General features: G+C 39.5%; 1 protein-coding gene across 1 annotated transcript in view; it reads left to right on the forward strand.

Moving 5' to 3' along the window:
- Window positions 1-26,765, forward strand: part of LOC129235346 (dystrophin, isoforms A/C/F/G/H-like) — a 202,546-nt gene that overhangs the window by 45,326 nt on the left and 130,455 nt on the right. Inside the window, exon 3 of the mRNA XM_054869146.1 lies at window positions 26,140-26,294. Coding sequence (XP_054725121.1) covers window positions 26,140-26,294 — 155 coding nt within the window. The remainder of the gene's footprint in view (window positions 1-26,139; window positions 26,295-26,765) is intronic.

The raw sequence follows: 26,765 nt of genomic DNA on the forward strand, positions 1-26,765 counted from the left end.
GTATATGGGACGACACCAATCCACACGAGGTTCACCAGGTGATAATGCATCCTCAAAAAGTTACCATTTGGTGTGAATTTTGGGCCGGCGGCGTCATTGGTCTGTACTTTTTTGAAAGCGACGATGGTGAGGCAGTCACCGTCAACAGCGAGTGCTACACAACGATGATAACCAATTTCTTATGGCCCATATTGAACCATATGGACCTAGACGACATGTGGTTCCAGCAGGACGGCGCTACGTGCCACACAGCAAACGCCACGATTGACATTCTGCATGAACGATTTGAGGGTGAGGTTATCTCTCGCAGGGGTGATGTGAATTGGCCACCAAGGTCATGCGATTTGACCCCGCTAGACTTTTTCCTGTGGGGTTTCTTGAAGTCTCAGGTCTAAGCAAATAAACCACAATCGACCGATGCTCTAAAGGTGAACATAACAGGCCATCACTCAAATTCAGCCGGATCTGTGCGGAAGAGTCATTGCAAATTGGACCACTCGGATCCGTTCCACCGTAAGAAGCCGAGGCGGGCATTTGAATTATGTCATATTCCACACTTAGTGGCATATATGCGCCTTTCAAGTAAAAAAATAATTTTGTCAATAACTCACACACATTTTGTTTTATTCTATTTCAACATCTACCCGCCCTTATTGAAAAACCCTATACATAACTAATATTTTCAAATAACAATAAAATAATAAATCATAAATTTTCATTTTTTTTTTTTTATTTATTATACAAAGGAAACAAGAGATTATAAGTGCAGCCATTCAATTCAATTTTGTAACGGGCCATTTGACCGGGCGCGGTACGGTTAGGGTTAATTTAATCCAATACTTTAAAGAGGGGCCTTCTTTCTGCACGACTCTTCGAGATGAGTGAGTTGCTCCAAAGACGGCAAAGAAGCTTGTCGAACCTGGCACTCCACTCTTGATAACTTATTTACGGATGATCACCGCGTCATCCAAGCGAGCTGTGAATTAGTAACCTGTTAAATTCATGAGGGACCTCTAACTGATAAGTCATTGCGAGACGAATGAGCTGCATCAAAGATGCCAGAGTAGTTTTCGTCTTCAGTAAGAATAACATTGAAATAGAGGTGAAAACTAACCCGTGGGCCTGAAAGAATAAAGGAAGGAGTAATTGTTTATTATATTAGTTCATTATTGACTTACTTTCACTGTTAGCATAGTTTTATTGAGCATACTCGTATAACAGTTTGTTTCGTATTTGTCTAAAAGTCATTAGCTTTGTTTTTCTAAATTATGCAACATGCATTCTTAATGAATTTTTTGAATGAAATTTTTTCGCTTGGCACTATTAATACCTACATATGTATGTAAGCATACTCAGCTTTAAGTCCAGCCACTTGAAACGGAACGATACCTCAGAGATAGTGATGCCAAGTAAAAGAGGTGGGAACAATTGAAAATTGAAATCCAAAACGAACACTTCAGCGCATAGTGGCTGGGGTTAAGGAACTTTACCCGGCGCTCAGCTAATGCAATCAAGTCGCTAGGCATTTGTCTCATTGGCTATCCCCATTAACCGCAGTCATCAGTAAACTAACCACAGCCACCTCAATTCAGTGTTACTACCTCTGCTGCAGCAATAAGTACTTCTCAGACTCATACGGGTACCATACAGCATTTTGCCTTCTTTCGTCGCACGCTATTCAAGCGCATATCAGCTTATCAGCCCACCAGCTCTGCTTATCGCCAGTCACTCGTCCACCTCTTCACCTAGAATTCTTCAACTACCATATTTTGAGCCTCAATGGATTTTATATATTTACTACTACTTTGGTTCATTGCGTTGCCCTGGAATTTACTGGTTGTTACAGAAATACTTTGTTTTTTCTGATATTGTTTGTGTATTTGTTTGGTATTTCATTTATTATATGTGATTATTATGCAATATGGGTGCATTATCACATACGCCCTGATGCAGTATGGTGTGACTGCGTGATATATGTATGTGTGTATATGAACATTGTATAAGTACATATGTATATGGATTTTTTTTTAGGAACAGATGCATCAATTACTAATCGTAACAATAAAAGCCAAGTAAAACATGAAATGGATAGAGTTATGGCTTGAGAAACTAATCATGCTATTGAGTAGCTTCGGAATAAAAAATGTAGAGGAAAAACTCGACTGTTTTTTTTCTTTTTCAAATCGGCCCATTCTGTGACATATAACAAAGTAAATTTATTCAGAGAGGTAGTAAGCTGGTAGTCTAGAAATGTTCGTAACCGAAGCGCTGGAAAGTGAATATCATTCAAGGGTACGTAGCATTTTATAATTTTCTCATTTTATCAATGGATGTGAGATATGAGAAGTAATTATGTAATAAATAAGAAAAGAATTGAATAAAAAGTGATGAAGCTACACCTATCACTAAACTATATGTAATGTATGTTAGGAAAAGTTGTGCAACAATTATAAAACTGGAAGCAGCCTCACCAACGAACGGGTAATGCCATATAATGAACTTATATGTGAAATGTTTATGTTAGGTAGAATTCTGTAGCAGAAAAAAAAATTAAAGTAGTTTCAATAATGAACTGGTTGAATAACAGTATTACAATAGTTGTATAAATGGTGGAACAATTTTTTTAAAACCCTGCAAGGAGTTTCAGTCAACGACAAAACTCCAATCAAACAAAACTCTTTGGATATCCACTTTTATATACTGTGGGCAAAAAGTAAGGTGAATTTATTTGTCAAACTTCGCGGGATTAAAATTTTGCTCTAGTTATTTTTTTCATGAGTTGGCAGCACTGTTAATAACATCTGGGCCTACCTTCATGTGAATGTCATTATCAGTAATACATTTACGCTTGTGTTTACCAAACGACCAAGAGTGCATTTTTCGATTTTTACACTGTCTGATTTGATTGAGCAGAGAAGTGCCATCAAATTTTGTTTGCGGAATGAAATTTCGGTTGCGGAAACATTTAGCATGTTGCACAAGGCATTTGGTGATTCGACCATATCGCAGAAAAATGTTTATAAGCGGTACAAAGACTTCAAAGAGGGTCGAGAACGTGTTGATGACTTGGAGCGCTCCGGACGACCATCGACGTCAACAGATGACCACGTCAATAAAGTGAAGGAGTTAGTGCTCAAAAATCGTCGGTTGACAGTTAAAGACCTTACTGGTATGATCGGAATATCAAAAGGATCTGTGAAAACCATTTTGAAAGACCATTTGGGCCTACGAAAAGTCAAATCTCGTTTGGTACCGAAAACACTCAATTTCTTGGAATAAAGTCGTCGCGTTGATGTGTGTGAAACAATGCTTTCAGACTATCAGGACAAGCTCAAATGCATCATTACGGGAGATGAGACTTGGATTTATACTTACGACCCTGAAACAACCGACCAATCAAGCGAATATCGTGCTAAATGCGAGGCCAGACCGAAAAGAGCACGTCAAAGTCGTTCAAAAATAAAGGTCATGATGACAGTTTTTTTCGATTTTCGTGGTGTGGTGCACTATGAATCCCTTCCACCTGGCCAAACTGTTAATGAGGTATATTATTTGAGCGTTTTGCGTCGTTTAAGTGAAGCAATTCGTCTAAAAAGACCAGAATTATGGGCCAACAACTCTTGGTTTTTGCTTCACTATAATGCACCGTCTCACACTGCACTCGTTCTTCGTGACCATTTCGCTAAAAATTCCACGCATATCGTTCCGCAACCACAGTATTCGCCTGATTTGGCTCCGTGTGACTTCTGGCTATTCCCAAAACTCAAGAGACCACTCCGGGGAACGCGTTTCGAGTCGATTGAGGAGATAAAAGCTGAATCGAAGAAGGTGCTGATGGCTCTATCGGAAATGGACTATTTGGCATGTTTCGGGGATTGGAAAAATCGTTGGCATAAGTGTATTTCATCGAGAGGGGATTATTTTGAAGGGGATGAAATTGATTTACAAGAATAAATAAAGATTTTTCATTTTACAAACAAATTCACCTTACTTTTTGCCCACAGCAGTACAATAAATTTCTTATGAAGCTCATGCATATGAAAAATTACCTCATTATTTTCAATCAATCCACTGTCCAATCAATCACTATTAAGGGCCATGCCAGTTCAATGCAACATTATTTAACTTGAATATTGTATTGACCTCATACAAATAAGTGCATGTGAATGCATGCATTATGAATTTAATTCTGGTCATAAAAGCATTCGTTGTTCAGAACAAAAGTGAAGCCCAAAACAAAGATTTTGTTCATATACACTACATAGAAATTAAGTATGGTACAAAAATTATAAAATATCTTAGAAAAGTACAATATATAATATTTATTTCGGAGTAAATAAAATTAAAGCTGTACACATTAACTACTCATACATATTGTGTTGTAATTTTGTGATTTGCGTAATATTTTGGTAAAAGTGTTGTTAGTTATTTATAAGTTTTTCTTTCTCACATAAGTATAAACTTTTCATGCAGTATGGCTTATAATTTGTCGAAAATTGTACCATGAACGGCCTAATATTCTGCCAGTCTTGCTATCTGAGCTTGCCCATGTAGATACATCTTCCTCGACATCTTCAATGTGAATGAGGCCTGCACTCATTGCTGGAATATATTTCTGGATATAAGAAATTCTTCAAAAAGCATCGAGCTGGCTTAAACTTTGCCTATATGCCCTGTCAATGCCGCCAATAAACTTGAATAATATGATTGTCGATTAAATTACTGTGCATAGTAATTAATTTTTGTAAGTAGAAAACCTACTGGCCTTTCTACTTTATTGCAAAACGCAATGAACATCAACCCTACGCGTAGCTTGTCCAGTATCTTTTAGCAAGAATGATTTTCCTCCCTGGTGGAGCAAGACGCTGACCGATTTCAAAAATAAGGTTAGGAGGGTTTTTAATGAATGCTACCAAACTAGAAACCGTCTAATTTTGAATGAATATAAAAGAGCCAATAAATATGCGAAACGCAACCCTGGAAGTAGTACTGCGAATCCATTGAATCCGTGAAGGATTCTGCCCGGCTAAGCTAAATCCTTTTGAGAGACCACTCCTGCAGAGCTTTTGTAGAAAGGGGAGGATGGGGAGTGGGTTGAATCTGCAGAAGATTCTTTGACTATCCTGGTAAATAATCACTTTCCGAAAAATTCTATTACCCCACGTGACATTGTCGGCACGAGTCGACAGGTAGTGCTACTATATGTTTCCCTGGAATCTATCCTGTCAGTTGACAAAATCACGTGGGCAATAAATAGTTTCGCCCCCTTTAAATCCCCTGATTCTGACGATATCTTGCCAGTGATACCTTCAGAAAACAAGTACCTCGGTGGTTCCTGTTCCCCAAGAAATCTACTTGGCGTCCCCGCCAACTGGAAGAAAACGAGGGTTGTTTTCATACCCAAGACAGGGAGGAGGGGTCACGACTCGGTCAAGGACTTTAGGCCCATAAGTCTTACCTCATTTATCCTAAAGGTGTTTGAAAGATTGATTGATTATCATATCCGAGAGCACATCGAATCCAAATTATCTACAGCTCAATGCTTACCTGAAAGGGAAATCCATGGAATCAGCCTTACACGAGGTCGTAGGGACTGTAGAAAAATCTCTGGAAGGCAAACAATTCACTTTGGCGGCCTTCATAGGTATAGAAGGTGATTTAATAACATCAGGACGGGGTCAATTGTCACTGCGTTATATAGGCTAGAGGTGGAAAAACCTGCCTATCTCTAGATCTCGTCCGTGGTTGGCTGAGGGGCTAAAGCCACTAGATTCGTTTTAAGGGGGACGCCGCAAGGTGGTGTCCTTTCGCCCCTACTTGGCTAGTTGCTATTGATGAAGTTCTGATAATGCTAAATAAGGGTGGGGTTAAGGTAGTAGCATGCACCGATGACTTGGTCTTGATGGTACCGGGACCGTTTTCCTCAGTCACGGCTGAGATTTTGGAAACGTCACTGCCTGTACTCAGTCTCTGGGCTGCCACTTACGGCTTCCGAGTCAACTCTGACAAAACAGCTGGTGCTATTTACCAGAAAATATAAACCTCCAACCTTTCGACTTCATCGGAAGTTAGATATCTTGGAGTGATACTTGACTCCAAACTCCATTGGAAGCTGCACATTGAAAATCGGGTAAGGAAGGCCAGTATAGTCTTCTACTCCTGCAAATCTATGTTCGGTAAAAAATGGGGACTCAAGCCACAGGTCATGCTGTAGATGTACAACGCAGTGGTTTTACCAATTTTAACGTATGGATGCCTGGTTTGTCGGGAAGCTCTTCGGAAAGGCTATAATATCACTGAACTGGAGAGGGTGCAAAGAACTGCATGCATTGGCATCATCGGAGCATATAAAACTTACCCCAGTGCTGCCCTGAATGTCCTTGTGCAGCATCGGTGGGAAGCACCGACTTTTACGTTATTTCTATCGCAGTTCAAAGTGCAATCAGGTTAAAGGAGGTTGGCCTCTGGCGGCAATCTCACAAGGGACATGGTAGCATTTTCGGCCGATTAACACCGTATTTCTTCGTACTTCGAATATATATCTTTATCTGCAAACTAAAGTTTGAGGGTCGTGCTAGGGCAATTTTTCCAAATTGGCAGGATTGGATCGAGGGGAAAATGTGCACCGAATCTTGCACCTCTGTCTTCACTGACGTTTTCTTTAAATCAGCCAATTTATCTATCTCCTTTAAACTGCCGAATACTGTTTGTGTTTTTCAAGCAGAGGTCTTTGCGATCCTGCAGGCATGCAAAATGTTTAGGGATCGCGGGAGCGAGGGAGATACTAACATTTTCTCCGATAGACAAGCCGCGATTAAGGCTTTGACGACGCCATGGTGCACAACGAAATTAGTCAGCTCTTATAAGGAGGAGATCAAATCTCTTGGGTGTGCAGGTAACATTTCTCTGATTTGGGTTCTAGGACACAGGAACGTAGAGGGAAATGAAACTGCTGATGAGCTTGCCAGGAAGGAGACTAAATTGACCTGGGAGATGTTCTCGGCATCCCTTGATAGTTGTTAAAGGGGAATTGCACAAATTATTTCTTAGGAAAGCGGACAAAAGATGGAGCTCCATTTGTTCATGTGCTATTCCGAAAACCCTTTGGCCCCAGTACAATAGACGGAGGACTCCTCGCCATCCGATTTCCAAGCTCGTAGCTGTGTTTACCGGTCACTGGACGATCGGCACACACGCGGAAAAGCTGGGTTAACAATTTATCCCCCATTGCAGAAGGAGAAGGAGACCGTTGAGCACTTTCTCTGTAAATTGCGGGGTTTGGCAGCTAGACGATTAAGATCACTCCTTTCTGCGACAGCATGGGGCAGTGCGCCAACCTAAATCCCATCAATGTTCTCCATTATATCAACAGCTCTGGCTGGCTGTAGATATCTGCCTGTTGGAGATCTCATAATGATATCAAAACGTCGCTTTAATGCTACTTAAGGAGTGCCTGTAACTGGCACTTCAACCGTTTCATCTACCCACCTAAGTCCACTAAAGTCAAAGGCAGACTTAGGCTATAGATGGAAGTCGGTTTCGATATCACAGTTTAACTAACTATTGGTGCCATTGTGAGTCCTATCAGTCTTTAGTTTAAATATATTTAACCGAGCAGGCAAGATTGGAAAGAGGGGAGAGTTGGTGCGGATATAGATGCCTCTGTTTTCACTGACGGATCCAAAATGGAGTCTGGAGTGGGGGTCTACTCTAAATCAGCCAGCATTTCGGTCTCCTTTAAACTGCCGGAGACAAGCAGCGTCTTTCAAGTAGAGGTCTTCGCGATCCTGCAGGCATGCAAAATGCTTCGGGATCGCTGTTGAGAGAGAGACATTGATATTTTTTCCGATAGCCAAGCTGCAATCAAGGCACTGTCGTCGCCGTATTGTAGCTCTCTTCTCGTGAACTCCTGTAAGGAGGAATTTAAACGTCTCGAACGTGCAGGAAACATTTCCCTCATCTGGGTTCCTGGGCACAGGAATATAGAGGGAAATGAAATTGCCGATGAGCTTGCCAGGAAGGGGGCGGCAGAACCGGATCCAGCTGCCCCCTTCTCAGACATCGATATCCCCTTAAAAGGAAACTACACAACTTCTTTCAAAGAAAAGCGCAAGACATATGGAGGTCTGTCTCATCGTGCGCCATTTCAAAAGCACTATGGCCTCAATACGATATAAACAGAACGCTTAAGGTGATGGGACCCCCCGCCATTTAATTTCCAAACTCATTGCGGTGATCACTGGCCACTGGGTGATCGGCACTCATGCGGAGAAGCTTGGAATTTCGTACAACCTCCATTGCAGAAGCTGTGGGGATCCTGCAGAGAAAGAGCCTGTGGAACAGTTTCTCTGCAAAGTCATGATCTGTTCACCAGCGAGTGAACACCAGGTGCCCTCAAAGAGAAGAAAAACACCCTAGTCTTTGCGCAGGTCTTTCCGGCCAATGCTTCGTTCGGGCTCCAACGACTGTGGTATTTCCCATTCTTAGAAAAGACATGTTCAGAGATCTTACTAAGCTATTCTTTAATTTTATTATTCACCAGATTGTGTATATACTCGGATTGGAAGAAGATTTGCTTACACTCTTTTCGAAAACGTTTCGCTTTATAATGCCATTGTCTTTGGAGTGTTCAAACTAATGCACTTCACTCGCAAACGAACTGTTACTTTTCGCTCCATTTTAAATGATATGTGCATTTTACATTGATGTGGAAAAATGTTGCGCGCTTGTTGGGCGATGTTTTCCTGGCGTGAATTGAGTAGTTCTTTGCCGTGAGGTATATACGAAATTTCCTATATAACATATCGATGGTTTTCGAGAAAAGTGACATAATTCAAAAATACAAAATACTGAGTTGGATCAGTTTTCTAGATAAGTAACACGCCAATTCGATCACCTGGTAAAACGACACTAACGCCATCTCTCAGAATTGCTTCAAGATTCGCTTATGACGGTTTTCCAGATAAAAATATATAAACTCTGTATTTGATTTTTGCTTTTAACGGCAAAACTCCGAATTTGAGTTAATTTTGAGTTGTGGCGCTTTTCTCGAAAACCATCGATATGTGGCAGCAGCTGCAAGCATACATGAAGAACTTCCCGTTTAATAAAAAATAACATACATTTGCAAATAATTCTTGCTTTTAGTGTTATTTAATTTTTATCATGTTATCTTTTATTCATTAAAAAAGAAATTACCAAAACACATTTTTTTTATTTAAAAACTACTTAAGTAAAGAAAAAACACTTTTCGCAAAATAAAAGGAATTGAAATGATTTCTTAATTAATTATCATTAAAAAACACCGCTGAAATAACACTTTATTTCAGAAGATATTAATTTCCTTCCGTTAGATAAGCCATTTGGCCACTGTGTGCATGTTGTTTCTTCTAAAGTGTTCCTTTCTTTTGTCTTGACTCTAGACATACCACGCTGATCATGAATAATGTTTGAAATATTTAAACCAATTGCATGGACTTGTCTTGTATTTAGGAGCACATCCTCCAGAAAAAGTGGTTCTACTTCTTTAGTAGTCCTTGAGGACTTGGGGGTAAGCAATATTGTCTCCTTTCTCCAATCCTTCGATTTCGCGAAAATTTGATCTCGCCTCATTGTGAAAAAATTTCAGTCACTAGCGAAAAAAATTAAAAAAGTTGTCTTCATTTTTGTGCTGGCTCTTGCGCAGTAATTAAACATGAAAATTCCATTTGGAAAATTTCTAGTTTCTGCGACGAACAAATTCTAAATGTTAATTGCACACCCGGAACTATAATTATGAGTGTCATTAGGCGTAAATTAATAATAATTAAAATGAGCGAAATAATAAAAAAATACAGCTGGAAAAAAAGCAAAATTTTCATGGGCCACACACAGCAGCAAGAATGGCAACAACCTCTCCAACTACATTGTTGAATGCCGTTCATTGCAAACTTGACTTTTTCCAACAGCAAATAAAACTCGCATGCATCCAATTGATTCAAATGGCGAGCGCTGCCTGGGTTTGGATCAGTTTCAAAAGGCGTAAATAGAAAATATTCCCAGAAAGGCGGTAATGGGGCAACAACTGCTATAGTGGTTATTTGTTGAAAAACACAAACAAAAACAAAAATTGCAACGTCAGCAAAAGAAGCCAAAGCAAAAATAAATCAAATGGCAGCAAGAACAAGAAGACCAACAATGTCATTAGATGCTCCTGCTGCTATGGGAGCGTTTACTATTTCGAGCATCAGTGCATTGAAGAGGGTTACGGCGAAAGAGCTGCTGTAATTGTTTATTCTATGTTCGGGGCATTATTATTTTTGCTTCTAGTTATTATTTGCCACTTGCTTGTTGATTTGTTTTGTTGCTGTTTTAATGCTGCACTTGCCATTTGCCATTTGCCAAAGACATAAACAATTTCTCTAATTGCAGTGACTTTGCGGCGCCACCAACGATGGTTGAGTCAATGGATGGCGATGTTTTTTTTTCTTTATTAATGAGTTCCACGGGTGCGGTACGAAAATTAAATAATGTTGCACATTGGCTACCAAAATATTTCCTTTCACAACTTTTTTTCTGTCACCTTTAGGAAGTGTTTTTGGCAAAAATGAACATAAATGAAATTCGCACTAAAAATAGTTACTTTAATATTTTATTTTTCAATACGTAAAGTTTTGTTAAAAATTATTAGCTAAACCTTAGGCTGTTTTTTAAGAACAAGTTATCAGAAAAATGAGTTAAAACTGAAAATATCTCAAAATGACGTTAGTCTATTCATGATGAATTGCCAAACCAAATTACCTCAGAAAAAACGAGAACTGTAAAGCAACTACCACAGAAAATTTACTACTAATTTAGAACTCTCCATTTCTAAACAACACTCTTTAAATATATACAATAGGCCGGGTCGATTTGTGAGGAGGCAAAAAAATCGCCCATTGCTCTGTGAAAATCATATTCTAGGGATCAAAATAAGAAACTTTGCCGAAGGAACCATACCTCTAAAACGAATTTTGATGTCCCCCAATTTGGTTCGAACTTTTTAGTTTCTTTTCTCATGTAAAGGCCAAAAATGGTGATATTTTGAAATTATTGTATGCGGAACCCCCCAGCGGAGTTCCAGGGGTTTCTTATTTTGATCCCTAGAATACGATTTTCACAGAGCAATGAGCGATTTTTAAATCGACCCACCCTAATATACAAATATGTATAATAATATTAATATACCAAAAGAGTATCTCTGGATGGCACAACTTTATTTATTCCAGCTATTCTATTCTTAAGAAGATAAGTAAATTCAAGTCGACAATAAATCCATACTTCATTACCTGAATTAGTTGAAATGAAAGAACACCTGGGCGATTCTGACAAGATTCTCTAAATTATGAGGTTATAGAACCTCATCACTTGAGTAATACTACGAATCTAAACTGCTGAATATTCCTCTTATAGATGTATAAATATTTGATCTCTAGATAAAAGAGTGACCTAAGATGGATATTATGTAAAAAAATGCCATCATCTTTACCAAAAAGGGTGTGCAAAATAGGTCATCACAAAAATTTACTTTGGACAGAATCTCGACGAGCACTTGTCCGACAAAAGTGATTGGAAATCTAATACCTAGGTTTCGTGTTAACTTCGGTCTGCATTGGTTAATCTTTGCTCACATATCCAATTAGGGGCAAGTGAAGATTGACTGTTTGGATGTGAAACTGGTTTATGACAAATACCAGCTAGCAGATATAGAATGACGAATGGCAAATTGATATGGCATAGATAAAAATTTGGCAATTTAAAAATGTTTAAAAATATTTATGAATTTGGGGGAACCACATATTTCACCGCCATGAATAATGTCGGCTTCTTGAAGTCTTCCGCCACATGTCAAGTCCTACCAACAAACTGTTGCCTAACACTTATTATCTGAAAGCCTATCACCGCTTCATTAGTTAATTTGTATTATCAGCAATTCATCGTTTGCACCGAATGTTACGAAGTTAGCTTAGAACAATTTTTAAAGTTTTTGTTTTACCCACTTCCCACTGTCGTAGTTGCATTCAGCGAAAATGCAAATGCAAATTTCTCTAAACTTGCTCAAACATTTGTCTATGTAGTTCATTGTTTCCTAAAATAATAAAATTCAATAACGCTGCTTCATTAAGTCATTGAGGCTAAAATCAATTCATCGATTTTCCCGCAATCAGTTTAGTATTGGTCAGAATGGACGCATAAGAAAATAAGGACAATAGCGTCAATCGACACGTGCTAACCAATCTAGTATGTAGGTATGTATTTATATACATAAAGCTAACGAACAGAAAAGAGTATACGTGAAGGGTGGGCCATCGTCTGGTTTTTCCATGAAAACTTGTTTTAAGATTGACAGCTATTTTGCGCTCAAAAAAGTAATATAAACTTTAACTATATAAACGACACGAGCGGATTTTTGCTTGCAATTTATGTAAAAAGTGGATACTAATAGGACTATGAATAAGTTCGTGCGGTTTTTTTTCGAAATTTGAAACTTTATTGACGTAAAATGGTTACAAATTTAATATTCAAAGTATTGTCCATCGCTTACTACTACTTTTTCCCATCTTTCTGGCAATTCACGGATTCCCTTTGTGAAAAATTCGGTCGGTTTTGCCGCAATCCACGAATCGATCCATTTTTTGACTTCATCGTAATTACGGAAGTGCTGGTCAGCCAGGCCATGTTGCATCGATCGGAAGAGATAGTAATCGGATGGCGCAAGGTCTGGACTATACGGCGGGTGGGGTAGGACATCCCATTTGAGCGTTTCTAAGTATGTTTTGACCACTTGTGCAACATGTGGCCGAGCATTGTCATGTTGCAAAATAACTTTGTCGTGTCTATCGGCGTATTGCGGCCGTTTTTCTCGCAGTGCTCGGCTCAAACGCATCAATTGTCGTCGGTAGACATCCCCCGTAATCGTTTCATTCGGTTTCAGTAGCTCATAATACACAACACCCAGCTGGTCCCACCAGATACACAGCATAACCTTCAGGCCATGAATATTCTGCGCCGACGTCGATGTTGAAGCATGGCCAGGGTATCCATACGTTGCTCGACGTTTTGGATTGTCGTAATGGACCCACTTTTCATCGCCAGTCACAATTCGATGCAAAAAACCCTTTCTTTTGTGCCGTTGAAGCAGTTGTTCGCATGCCATAAAACGGCGTTCAACGTCTACGTGGCCTACCTTTCGGATCATTCCCATGGCTTTTAAACGTTTGGAAATGGTTGATTGATCAACTCCCAAAGTTTTTGCAACCTCTTCTTGCGTTTGAGCCGGATCTTGATCGAGCAATTCCTCCAATTCGGTATCCATGAACTTTGGCGGCGCACCCTCGCGTTCTTCGTCTTCCAAGCCAAAATCACCACTTTTAAAGCGTGCAAACCACTTCTGGCACGTTCGCTCAGATAGAGCATGCTCACCATAAACTTCCACCAAGATACGATGACTTTCGGCTGCTTTTTTCTTCATATTAAAATAATGAAGAAGAATTCCCCGCAAAAACACATTATTTGGCACGAAATTCGATATTTTCAAGTGTGGTAAAAATATTGTTGTTTACGCTTCAAATAAAAAACTTATACTGACGTTTGTGCCTTACGACAGTAGCTCTCCAATGAATGTTTGGAAATGTGGATCGATGGAATAATAATCAAGTTACGCCATCTGTTGTAAAACCGCACGAACTTATTCATAGTCCTAACAGCGCGAGTAAATTTTGACTCGATTAGTACACCAACCACGCTTTGTACGCATAAATAATTGTAGCTGTCTTTCTTGTTCAGGAAGCAGTCTGACTTACACTCAGTAAGCCCATGGTGATGATGATGTATTGAGATTTATTCTACGCTGGACAGTAACTACAGTTTATTATTATCAGAGTTAAGCGAAATTTATTCGAATAACAAGAGATAAATAAATCAATTATTTTTTCGTTATTCATAGATATTAAATATTTCAGTTTATTCAAATAATGAATCAGAATAAATACAAGTAAAATCAGTAGTCATTTCTTTTTTAAATTTGGTTTGATTCATCCATAATGAATGAAGTTTTATTCAATAGTAAATAAAGTTATATTCCATTAATATTCAATGAACGCTGTAGCCCAATTTTGTTACTATTTTTGATTAAGTTCTCTATATATTAGACGTCACAATGACCCTACTCTCACTTGTGTTTCTGTAAAAAAATTAGTCGAATTAATCGACATTCATGCTTGTCACTGACGTGTTCCATTCCATTTCAGTACGAATCACTCGATTGACGGGTAACAGGTGCACTTATTACCTCATTATTTGTAAAAGCCGAGCATTTCTCTAGGTTTTCCAGTGTGTTGACAGCCTGTGTTTTCAAGATTCTCAATCCTTTGTTGTTATCGCATTATCTCTCGCCTACCTGCTAAAATTCGTGAAAATGACAAAAGGTTCAAAACCATTGAATCATGGGCGAGGGAAACCATAACAATACAAATTTAGATTTCTGTTGTATGTCTGTACTTTTGTGTTTTAAAATCCATCTAGCAAAACAAAAACGTACACTACTCAAACAGCTATGGGATTAGTACTCGTAGTAGCGCAACAGAAGTGAGAGTAGTAGCGGTAGCAGGAGGACACATGAACAATTTCTCAAGTAGGGCTCTGGCGAGGTACTTATCTATTACTCTGAGGTATTACTAGCAGTAACGAAACGTAGCTTGGAGCGGAGCAAAACAATTGATCGGGCGTTTTTCGCTACCTTATCCACTAACCTTCTGTTTTCGTTGATATTGTTGCTATGAAGTAGTTAAGGGGGGAGCCTGGTTTGTAAGGTCAAAAAAATCAATTTTTTTTTTCGTTTTAAGCGATTCCTTTCAGAATATTCACACAAAGCTACAGAGAATAATTCTCAATATTTCCGTAGATACAAAGCCAAAGGTAGGCGAGCGTTAGGTAGTTACGCTGTGACCGGACAGCTATAGTACAAACTTTAACTTCTTTTCTCGACTTTTCATTTTTATGATTTCTTTGAATTGGCGTACATGAATGAAAAAAAACTAATGAACCTTTTTTACAATGAATCATAGCTTGTTCCCTTCAGTATTAAATTCTCTTCTATTAGAACTAACAAAATAGATAAAAAAAAATTTTCAAGATTTTTATACCAAGTTGAAGTGAATTTTTTTTTTATAGAAAGGAATTTTTTTCCTTAAAACCTCCAAAAAGTTGAAATTTTGGAATTTCTCTCAGTTTTCTTAGTTCATCTAGAATAAAAAATCATGATAATTAGAAATCCATTTGAATTTATTGCTTTAGATAATAATTACGAGCTGTATTTTGTACGCCAGTTGGAAACTCCAGCGTTGCAGCGCTCTACTAATTTCTATGTTAAACATTTTTTTCAACTTATTTTAACCAGTACAAAATTTTTTTATACTTTTTAAATGTTCATTAAAAGATAGAAAAAACTTTGCAGTGCTAAATTAATTTTTTCCTTAAAAAAAAAAAAAATCGCAAAGAGATGCAATTTTTAGACCTCATAAACCAGGCTCCCCCCTTAATGCAAACTCTGTGGAGAAGTATAAATAGTTATTTATCAATATTAAAATTTCTGTATACGGATTTACATTCCACGATTATGCGGAACGTCTACATATTTCTTAAAAGTAATAGTGCGCGGTGATTTTTACAGCACCCTTTATAAGTAAATCGCCTAATGACCTATACATAACAACTATTGCCATGACTGTCGCCTTCGGCCGTAAGAGCATCAAGTGCGCCACTATACGTGTGGTACGATTGCGCTTGTTGTTGGTGTGGTTGTTTCTGGTGGCATTTTGTTGCGCGTAAGACCAGAAAATTGAATTATTAAAATACTTAATTAGTTAATTAAAATTCGATAGCTCTAGGCGAGCGTGCTCTTATACACACACATCCATATTTGTACATGTTGGGATGTGCGCATAACGATCCTAGCACACATAACTCACTTGCATAGCAACGAAAGTGCTTTGGGCACTTCGCTCCGCCACATTGGGCTGACGTAAGACTCTGAGGCATGGCTTGCCATTTGCATCGTTCCTATCTTAGCCTTTCCTCTATTAAGAGCCTTTGCATATTTTATGTACATTAGGGCGGGTCGATTTAAAAATCGCTCATTGCTCTGTGAAAATCGTATTCTAGGGATCAAAATAAGAAACTTTGCCGAAGGAACCATACCTGTAAAACGAATTCTGATGTCCCCCAATTTCAAAATATCACCATTTTTGCCCTTTACATGAAAAAATCAGCTAAATGGCTATGTTTTTTCTTTATTTTTATTTATTTATAATAATATTTATTATTTATTTATAATAATATCTATTTTTCTCTTATTTAATCAGAACATATGTAAATGAAAAAATTAATTTAAGTGAGTTATAGAAAAGAAACTAAAAAGTTCGACCCGGCCTAATGTACATAATATGCACCCGTATTTTTCCTGTAGCTGTAGTCGTGCGTCCGTTTGCCTGCATTGGGAGCTGAATGGTGAAACTACAAACAAAAGTATGCTTACCTTAAAGTTAAACAACTTGTTGTTGCACTTAAATTGCGTTGTTGTTGTTGGATGCTGCGAGACAGAAGAGCACTTCTACATGGGTTCATGACTTGCAAGCATCGTCCTTCTTCATGCAACTAGCAAAACTCTCATAACCACGCCATTAGCTATCTGCCAACCTCTCTACTTTCTTCGGGTGTGCTACTCGTATTCTTCGCGCCGTCGCCTTTCGAGTCATACCTGTGACATGACTTTGTTGCCACTTATGATATGCAATACGAAATCTTCTTCCAACTACCAGTATGCTTCAATGTCCGATAAATTGCAATACAAGCACAACTTACAATAACAACACAAAGTTCAGTAATATCTGTGGGCGTTTCATGCCTGCCATTGCGAACTCTCCTTGGCTAGTCGATCGTTCATTGTGTGAGACGGAGTGGTGTCACCTCTGCACTTAAGTGCCACAACCATCTGTGTATTACAATTTGTGGTTGCTGTTCTTGTAGCATTCTGGCAACACTACACTTTGCGTGACCAGCTTTTGTTGGTGACGCGTGCTATGGTTGTTTCAGCTATGCTGCTTGAGCTCAACAGAATTCCTGAAGCGAACAAAGCGACGTACTGCAGAAATACTTGAAAATTGTTGAGCAGATATGAACGTAATCAGTTTGTTAGGTCAGTGAAACTGTCAGTGGATCAGACACGCAGTCAATCAGTTACTCCGTCAGTCAGCCATTCAGTCACCTAAGCAGTACATCAGTGAACTCTTGTCAGTTTTGGTAAACCTCAAAGCCATAGCAATCATATTCACTTTCATGCAATCATTTGTCAGTAAGCTATACAGACATGTAGACAGAGAAACAGACTGAGAGACACGCAGACATACAAGCGGATATATGGTTGTAGTTCATATCTGCTGCAAATTGATTGCTGTCAGTTATTGCATGTCATGTTAGGTTGGAGTGTTGTTGCAACAAGTGCAACTCTGTTATTAATGCAACCACCACCTCATCACGTCGTTAGTACGATAGCAACCAAGTTTTTGTTGAATATTGTTGTTGTTCCGCTTACCGGCATTGAGCAGAGCTAGGGGCGAAGCATATTTGTTGGCCGGTTGCTAGTTAATGAATTTGACTAACCGAAGTTCCACAAAACCAAATTTGCATATGTCAATTTAACTCAGGGACATAAATTGAATGGGAAAGTCCAAAAATATTAAAACAAAGTATTGAGGAACGTATTAAAGAACGTCTTGCTTCCAAGTGGTTTTTATGTTTGGCTACCTAACTGCAGCTTTTTGGCAAGTTCTAATAAAACCCAAATCGCGTAAACTCATTTAAAAGACCTGGAACTCAGGTTGGTTATCTGGTTGTATGATACTTAAGCCAAACCCATTCTGCCACATACTGCGCTTTAGAAGAAGAAAATGTCGTATTATATGCAGGCTAAGCTCAAAAACGTTGAGGAACAGCAGCACAGGCATGGGATTTGCGCGGGCATCACGGAACATTTTTCCTCTCCATGTCGTTATCTAGATAGTACTCATAGTAAGGCTTTTTACAGCAAAGTTAAGTGGAGTGATTTGATGGTCATCCGAGTAGAGTTAAATTCATTGAAGAATATATGAGCCAGCGCGCAGCTTCTCTTATTGCTTCCTCAAGAGAGAATGCAGAGGACAAGATGATAAAACAGTCATTCATCTGCAGTACAATAGAGACGAGCAAGAACTTCTTATTAGCAGTATAGGCCGGTGCTCTCCGAGTTGCAACTTCAGACACAGTTTAAGGTGTCGTTCTCAAATAGGTCCAATCGGAACAACGAGCTAACTGAACCGAAAACTATAGTCACGATAGTCATAAACGCAAAACGCCCCCCGTATAAAGGGCCTATTTGATGTTAGACAGTCCGACAGATAGCTCAAGAAAACGATGCTCTTTGCTTCTGGGGAATTCACGACATTGAAATGCTGCTCAACGAGTTTATATGCTATTATGTGAGGATACAGTGCACGAATGCTCTTTGGCTATCTGACGAAATGCAGATAAGCGTCAAAGTTGGGCTTTTTCGAAAGCAAATATTTATATGTTATGGAGTCCCTCTTGAAAGTCTGTGAGCTAACCATCCCTTACTAGCGGTCTGAAGTTCGTCCCAAAAGCACCCGCACTAGTCCCACCATCCGTAAGCTTCGACCCATGTGTGTCATATTTCCGAGTCGGGTTCGATGTATGGTATACCTGATTCTAATAGTGTCCGATCTAAAAAATATATCTTAAAATTCTCAGAGATATTTAGCGCACGAATTATTGCATTGTGAAATATTAGTAAATCTCTCGCTGCTAAGAAGCGTATCCAATTCAATAAGCAGGCCCAACATTACTGGAAAATGCGGAAGCTAGTATGTAAGCCAAAGATATTCTGCAGTAAATAAAATTAAGGAGATCTTCGGCATTCATTATTCTTGGTAGACGCGCCGTTAGAGTAGGCACTGGCTTTCTTAATGTTCAGTGTAGAGTAATGAAGCACTTGACAAATTGACGTGGCTTACACGTAGAAATAGCAGAACAAGTAATGTGTCACGGCAAAGTTTTTGTCAGAGGCCGACTTCGTTTCCAATGTTCACTGAATTCGGTTGCGCCGCGCCAAGCGCCTTGCGAATTCCCTAAAATTGTAAAAGTGTAAAAGTTGGAACTACCTTAAATTTCCTATTAATTAAAAAAATAGTTTGGTGTCGGTGTAGCGCAGTTTCTTCCATACAAAAAAATTCGACCATTACAAAAAAGTAAAAAATAATAATAATTATCAATGTATACCTATATATTTATACACCATACATAAACAATAGATCAGATCAAACTATTTATCGGTATAATGATGAAATGTTAGATGGACTGAGCTGATGACACCAAAGTGGCTCAATATTTGTATGGGATAATGACACGTTGCAACGGTAATACTGTTGTGTCCAATGCCATGGATACTGTAACTTGTGATTTTCATACAAATGCAGCTATTTGTTGCATGCCACGCTTTACTGCTAATTCAATTTGAGCGGTGTGGCCTCCACCAAACACAGCCTAAGCGCTTGTATAATGCATAAACAAGCACTTATATGGATGTGCGAGTGTGTTATAATGAGATGTGGCATTACAACAAAACAGAGAGGTGTGAAAATTATGGATTTCTCGGAAATTTGTACACAAATCATTCAGCGTGGCCATGACACGGCATTTCGTGTATAATTTGTAGACGACGTGTGTTTTGTGATTCAGTCAGGAGCTACTGTGTTTATTTTATAATTTCAGGCATGGAAGACGAATGTAAGAGACTGCGTGGCGATGCAGTATGGCAAAACCATGTTTTATACCTCAACCTAGTTCCAAACTTGCGAATTTCAATTTGTGGCAAACGATGCCAAAGTATTCCTTTTGCCACTTCTTCCGTCTCCCGAATGAGTTTCCGGTACGGTGGGAAATGGTACTGCAGTATCAAGTCTGGTTGCGTGACCACTTATTGTCTCGCGCTCTGAACGCAGCTCTTAGATGGATATACCCTTTCTGGTCATTTCAATGGTCGTCCGAGGCAGTCGCACGATCACAAACTTGCGAAAACCTTCGTAGTACGGAGTTTTTCCGTGTTGGTATCTCCAAATCTCTTTATGCTCGAATTGCTACTATTACTAGACCCCTGATTGAGTTTAATAAAATCTTTAAATTTTTTGAGGTAGATTTTCATTTTCAAAAGATCGCCTATTGAAATTTTTGAATATTTATTATAATTTAATTGTACTTTCTACGGCTCTGATGGCTATACCCAAAATAGAGTTCTAGAAATGTTTCAAGAGCTGGGTCAAACGCTGGCGTAAGAGCCTTACAGTTGAGCGGGAGTACTTTGAAGGCGATAATATCACTTTTAAGAAATAAACATTTTTTTTTTTTTAGTTTTCTGAATATATCCCGGGAACTTCTTAATCAAGGTGGTATAACAGCCTCATATCTCGAAATTTATAAATAACCGTCATCACACAATGTGTATTTCAAACTTACATACTTTTTAGATATTTTTTCTCCATATAAATGACATACTTTTGTTTTACTCCCTCTTCTCATGAGCTTTCTATGTCCTTTTCGCAAAAGCGGCAGACATTGGTCTCAGATAGACCAACATTATTTAGATGATACCTCAGGCTGCAGTGACCTGTAAGATATCCTGTTAAATGACGCAGATCTACTCTGCTTAGTGAGGGAAGCTTGTCAGATATTCCTTTGTTGGGACTTAGGAATAGTTTGGCTTGACGCTGATCGGCACAGTTTAGCCAGTGTGCAGCAAATCTTCTTTCTTCCCATTTCCTAAGGAATTCATTAATGTGGCCTTTTGTCAGTCCACAGAAAGGCTCAGGACCAGTAAGTTGCATACTTGCTCCTTGTTTTGTAAGGTCATCAGCCATTTCATTTCCCTCATGTCCTTCATGTCCCGGAATCCAGCCTAGTGTTACTATGTTGAGGTTTCCTAACGTGTTGAGAAGGTTTAGGCAATCATTTACCAATTTAGAGGTGATAGTTGTTCATAGAAGGGCTTTTAGAGCCGCTTGGCTATATGAAAGTATGTAGATGTGAGTACCTCTCATTCTCCTGCTAAGGCATTCTCTCACACATATTTCAATGGCATGTATTTCTGCCTGGAATATTGTTGGATAGAGTCCCATCGGAATCAATTGTTTGAATTTAGGCCCATTAATTCCTGCCCCTGCTCTACCATTTTCCAATTTGGACCCATCAGTAAACCATAGCTGAGAGCCAGGTTTGAAAGTGATAGAATTAGTTCTCCAGTCTGTGCGTTCATTAATTATAACTTGGAAGTTCCTGAAGAGTATATCATCCCTATGAAGAATGGGACTATGTAGGAAGTCTTCTAAGATCTTTAAATGTCCTTTCATATCACTTTTAAGTTCATCACTTTTAAGTTCAGATATATCTTTTAATCTTAAGGCACTCGAGCGAGTTTCCCTTTCAATCAAGATTGGAAGCGGTGGTATGTTCAGGAGCACACCCAACGCATCCGTGGGACATGTTTTCATAGCCCCTGTAATACCAACACATATCAGGCGATGCAGTTTGTTTAATTCGTTTACTGCTTTTCTTTGCTTGACCTTGGGCCACCATGCTAAGGATACATAAGTGACTATGGGTTTCACAACTGTCCAGAAGGTCATTCTAGGGTTTAGTCCCCATGTCTTACCAAACAGCCTTGTGCAGGCAAAGAATGCCCTTGTGGGTTTTGAAGTAACTCTCTCAGTATTGGAATTCCACGTAAGCGTTTTGTCAAGACTAGCGCCAAGATAGTTCGCTTCTGTTGAGAGTTCAAGTGTTGTTCTATTAAGGGTCGGACATTTGAGATTTATGTACCTTCTCCTAGTAAACGATACAAGTGCTGTTTTGGATGGGTTAATGGAAAGCCCTTTTTCCATGCACCATTTGTTTATTATTGTAATGCATGCGATCCGAATTGGTTTCGTCATGCCAGCCTAATACATAAACTACTTGGTCATCAGCGTAACCCTGAGTGTGAAAACCTAAGTTGTTCAGTTTGTGGAGAAGCTCATCTATGACTAGAGTCCACAAAAGAGGAGAGAGTACGCCTCCTTGAGGGCAACCTCTTGTGGCTTTGATAGATTTGATTGTTCCTCCTAGTTCGGTGCTGATCGTCCTAGATTTCAGCATGAATATTATCCATTTAGTGATGGGTTCAGGTACCTCCTTTAGATATAGGGCATTATAGATTGCCTCATAGGAAGTGTTATCAAAAGCCCCTGATATGTCAATAAATGCACATAGAGCTGTTTATTTGGATTCAATAGCCTTTTCAATAACTGTTACCAGGCTGTGTATTGCAGTCTCAGTGGATTTTCAGTGTTGATAGGCAAATAGAAGTCGTTGCAGTGGGAAGTTACCCAAATTGTTTTCCCTAATATACTGATGAACTATCTTTTCCACTGTTTTAAGGAAAAATGAGCTGAGACTAATTGGTCTGTATGATTTAGGCAATTGTTCGGGGTTTTTCCCTACCTTTGGAATAAATACGACCTTAACCTCAGCCCATTTTGTAGGCAAATATCCTACCAGTAAGCTTGCTTTGTATAGTCTGGCCAAATTAGGGATAATATGGTGTGCACTCTGCTGTAATAGACAGGGGAATATCCCATCAGGTCCAGGAGATTTGTATGGGCTGAATGTTGATATCGCCCATAGTACCCGTTTTTCATGGTTTTTGCTAGTTTTAAGTTCTCAACACTAGCAGATGTAGTAGGCACAGAGATCTCGTCTAGCACAAGTGATCCAGGGAAGTGAGTGCCCCGCAGAAGTTGACTGGTTTCCTCTGGATTCCTTGTGTAGCTTCCATCTAGCTTTTTCAGGGTACTAATGCCGTTTGAGTGATCTTTTAGTAGGGCATTTTGGATACGAATAGCATTCGGAAGACTACAAATCTTTTCACAATGATTCATCCAAGTAGCCCTTTTAGATTTCCTCAATTCTTTATTGTAGTTGGTTAGGGCTGTTGAGTAGGAGGACTAGTCCCCCGTTGCTTTAGCTCTATTCCATAAGGTTCTTGTTTCTTTACGCAATTCGGAAAGTGTACTATTCCACCAAGGAACATTTCTTTCAGGATTTTTCATTTTTACTGGGCAACTTTCGTGAAACGCAGATGTTATGTTTGAGTGTAGTTCGTTCGATTCGAATTCAACCTCAGATATAAGCTGAATATGACGCCTAGAGCAGTTAACACTTTGTTTTAAGCAAAAGTAAAAGTAGTCCCAATTAGTTTTTCTGGGGTTTCTGTAAATTGTCATTTGTGGTTTGGTCGCACCTATATCAAATCTAATATGTCTGTGATCCGACATAGATGTTTCCTCTGACACTTGCCAATTTGAGACTTCGAACAAAGCATTATGGCTAGAGAGAGTAATGTCACGGACTTCTCCCCTGATTGCATTAATGAAAGTCGGTTCGTTGCCTCGATTTAGGATAGATATATTATACCTAAGTAGAAATTGAAGAAGGTACTCACCTCTTGGATTTATGTTTGTGCTCCAGCACGCTGTGTGGTGCGCATTTGCATCACAGCAGAGGATCCACCGGAGACGTTTTTGTTGACAGTATTCCACCAGGGCTATAACCTCCCTTGTTGGAACAGTAACCTCATCTCCTGGAAGGTAAGCGGAGGCAAGTACTATCTCATGCTCACCTTTGCTCGTTGGCACTTTTACCCAAATCGCCACCAGGTCTTCTGTAATAGACTGTGAAATTGGGATACAGGTTAGTTGATTATTTATTATCAACGCCGCTCTGGGACGGTCTTTGTTCGCAGCATATATCAACTTACCGTTTACGCTCTGGAGTCCCAGAACCACTCCTTTACGTACCCATCAGTTCTTGAATGAAAGCTACATCCAAGAGTTCTTGGTTAAATCTCCTCGTAAGCACGTCCGAGGCTGCTTTTGCGTGATGGAGATTTGTTTGAAGGCATCCGAGTTGCCTTCTGCTGTTACGAGGTTTTTGATTTGGCCAGGTCATCTAGTGATCCTTCGTTCGGCAATGGCTGTCTTTTTCCTACCTCGATTGCTTTTCAGCAGGACTGCTTTCTCAGCGGACATCTAATCCCCTCTTCGAGCTTTGTTATGGCTGTGCGCTTTTTTATCGGCCTGTAGCGGGGGTCGCATCAGTTGAGGTGCTGTCCAATTCTGGAAAGTAACCAACGAAGATTTATGGACGCGGTATATCTGCCTCCTGTACAATCTTCAGCTGTGCATCTTTCCACGGCTTCAGCTTAGGAACTGCTTCCTTTAGCCAATTAGCCGTATCATCGCAGCCGCATGAGATAACTATGTATCCTGGGCGAGAGGTGGAGCTATTAAATTTGGGCTTTGCAGCACCAGTCGGCTTTTTCCTTGTTGTATGGCCGTTAGTTTTTCCGTCGACCATATTGTAGTTGGATAGTCAGGAGGTATTATTCCCAACTTCGTGCTACACGCCGCGTCTTTGTAAGACATTTTTGTTAAGTCTACCTTGACTTCTGGATTAGGCACTGCTGCCTTTGGTCCTTCCGTTTCGGTAGTCTCGTCTGCCTTTCTTCCAACGCTAGAGCTGCCCTGTAAATTGCCACGCTTAGGGGAGCTTTGCTTTGGCGTGGTACTGCTGGAGCTATGTCGCTTCAGATCAGTTGGTTTTTGAGCCAGCTCTCTTGCCTCGTCAATGCTGTGACCCTTTCTCAGGAAGTACTTTAGACGCTTTCTGGCGGCACCACACAGCCGCACCTTGTTTTCATCCTTTCTTCCTAAATCATACGAGTGGGAGAAGCTAGTAGCTTCTCCTCTTCCTCTGGTGATATTGCAGAAGCTTTGCCGTCTGGCCCCAGGGCCATGTCGTCAACTTCCATATCCTTGATTTCGCTGGCAGTTGGAGGGCATTGGTTGCCCTTAGCTGTCTGCGATATTGTTGGTAGTTCGGCAGTGTTTACCGAAAGGTCGTTATCGACCTGGTTTATATTAGGCACTCCTGCCCTTTTTAATAAATTAATGTTTGACTCTGCCATGTGGTCCCAGGAGTAAAGGGGAAGGGAAGGTCGAGCCACGACAGTGCCCCTGTGTCGCGGTAAGGCTAATTACAACCAGAGGGCGCCCTTTATCCGGAGGTCACCGTTATAAGACACACTTACGTAGTGCCATTCATCCTATAGGCACGGTTCGAATTACACCTAGGATTACGGGTTTTTTCGAGTTTTGCCTCTCTAGATCCGCAATTTTTAGTTAAAAGCAGGGGCACCTCGTGCAGGAGTGGCATTCTACCACAATGGTCGGCCTTTAGGCTACTGGCACAACTGCCTTACGCCTCTGTGTGCATTGCCCCAAGAAGCAACGTACACTTCACCCCCAAATATGTTATGTGTCGATTATAATCTTATAAAATGAAGTCGCTAAATATGCCAATACCCATGCGCATAATTCTCTAATTTGCACAGAGTATTCCGTAGTTTGGAGCTAAATTCTTCTGTAAGGTATTTTTCGACACAAATTGTATAAACTTACAAAAAAAGGCGGGCGTATAAGCCAAAATATTTAAAAAAATCATGAAATAAATATTCTAACTGCAACAAATCGAATACATCTCAGCCGATTGGAGTACTATTTTCGTGCTATGAAACTTTAAAATGTTAATTACGACTCTGCTTATTGTAATTAAATGTTTGCTCTTTCCTAATAATACTAAAATTTTGAAAATGAAAGGGACGTTTCATAAAATTCTTGTTTGTATTTAAATATGCTTGCTGTGTGCTAAACTTCACTAAGCGGGATAGCAGGCACGGCAAAGATGAAAAATACATGTTTTCTGATTTCTACAATAAAAAAAGCGCTACGCACTTATTCCCCAACCTAATATATCTGTGGATTTGTTATTTTGTTGCTCATTACTTTTTCGTATATAATGGCAGAGCAGCGCCGGGTGTTTACTAGTGTACTTATATATACATATATACATTCTATACTCTCTTGTCTTTTATTAATCTCTTCTTAAATTAACTCTAATCCATTTACTCTTCTTCTTTTGCAGACGAACGCCAGGACATACAAAAGAAGACCTTTACGAAATGGATTAACTCACATTTGTTGAAAACCCAGTGCACACCAGTGATCGACTTGTTTGAAGATTTGCGCGATGGTCATCGATTGTTGGCGTTGCTTAGTATACTCACCCAATCACAGTTGGTAGGAGGAAATTATTTGTTTTTGTTGTATAACAGTATTTATCCTGCATGTTTTTAGTGTAAATTAATAAGTTAAGAATGTGTTTGAAAAATGGATAGATAGGATCATTATCATTGAGTAGTGAGGGTGGTGAAGGGGCTATATAGTATCTTCGAAGATATGGCTGGCTTGTTAAGCTAAGGTAAATTAATTAACGTGAGCAGAATTAGGTATTGCAAGCCAATTTGGTGGGACAAAAGTGGTTGATTGGGCTACCCCGTTCGTATACGCCGCACACCAATAACATACATGCCTGTAAGTCGAGCGTTAGGATAGGTAGTCAATTTTGACCCACTTACACAGGATAAGTGTTAAAAGTCTATTTCTTGTGATAACGAGCAGCACGGAGCTGTGCAAAAATGCAAGATCCTTTAATTTTATTTGACAAACTAACCGGCCAACGTACGTTGAGTTGATTGATCTAAAGCCGAA

The sequence above is a fragment of the Anastrepha obliqua genome, chromosome 1, assembly GCF_027943255.1.
Source record: "Anastrepha obliqua isolate idAnaObli1 chromosome 1, idAnaObli1_1.0, whole genome shotgun sequence".
Taxonomy (NCBI): Eukaryota; Metazoa; Arthropoda; class Insecta; order Diptera; family Tephritidae; genus Anastrepha; species Anastrepha obliqua.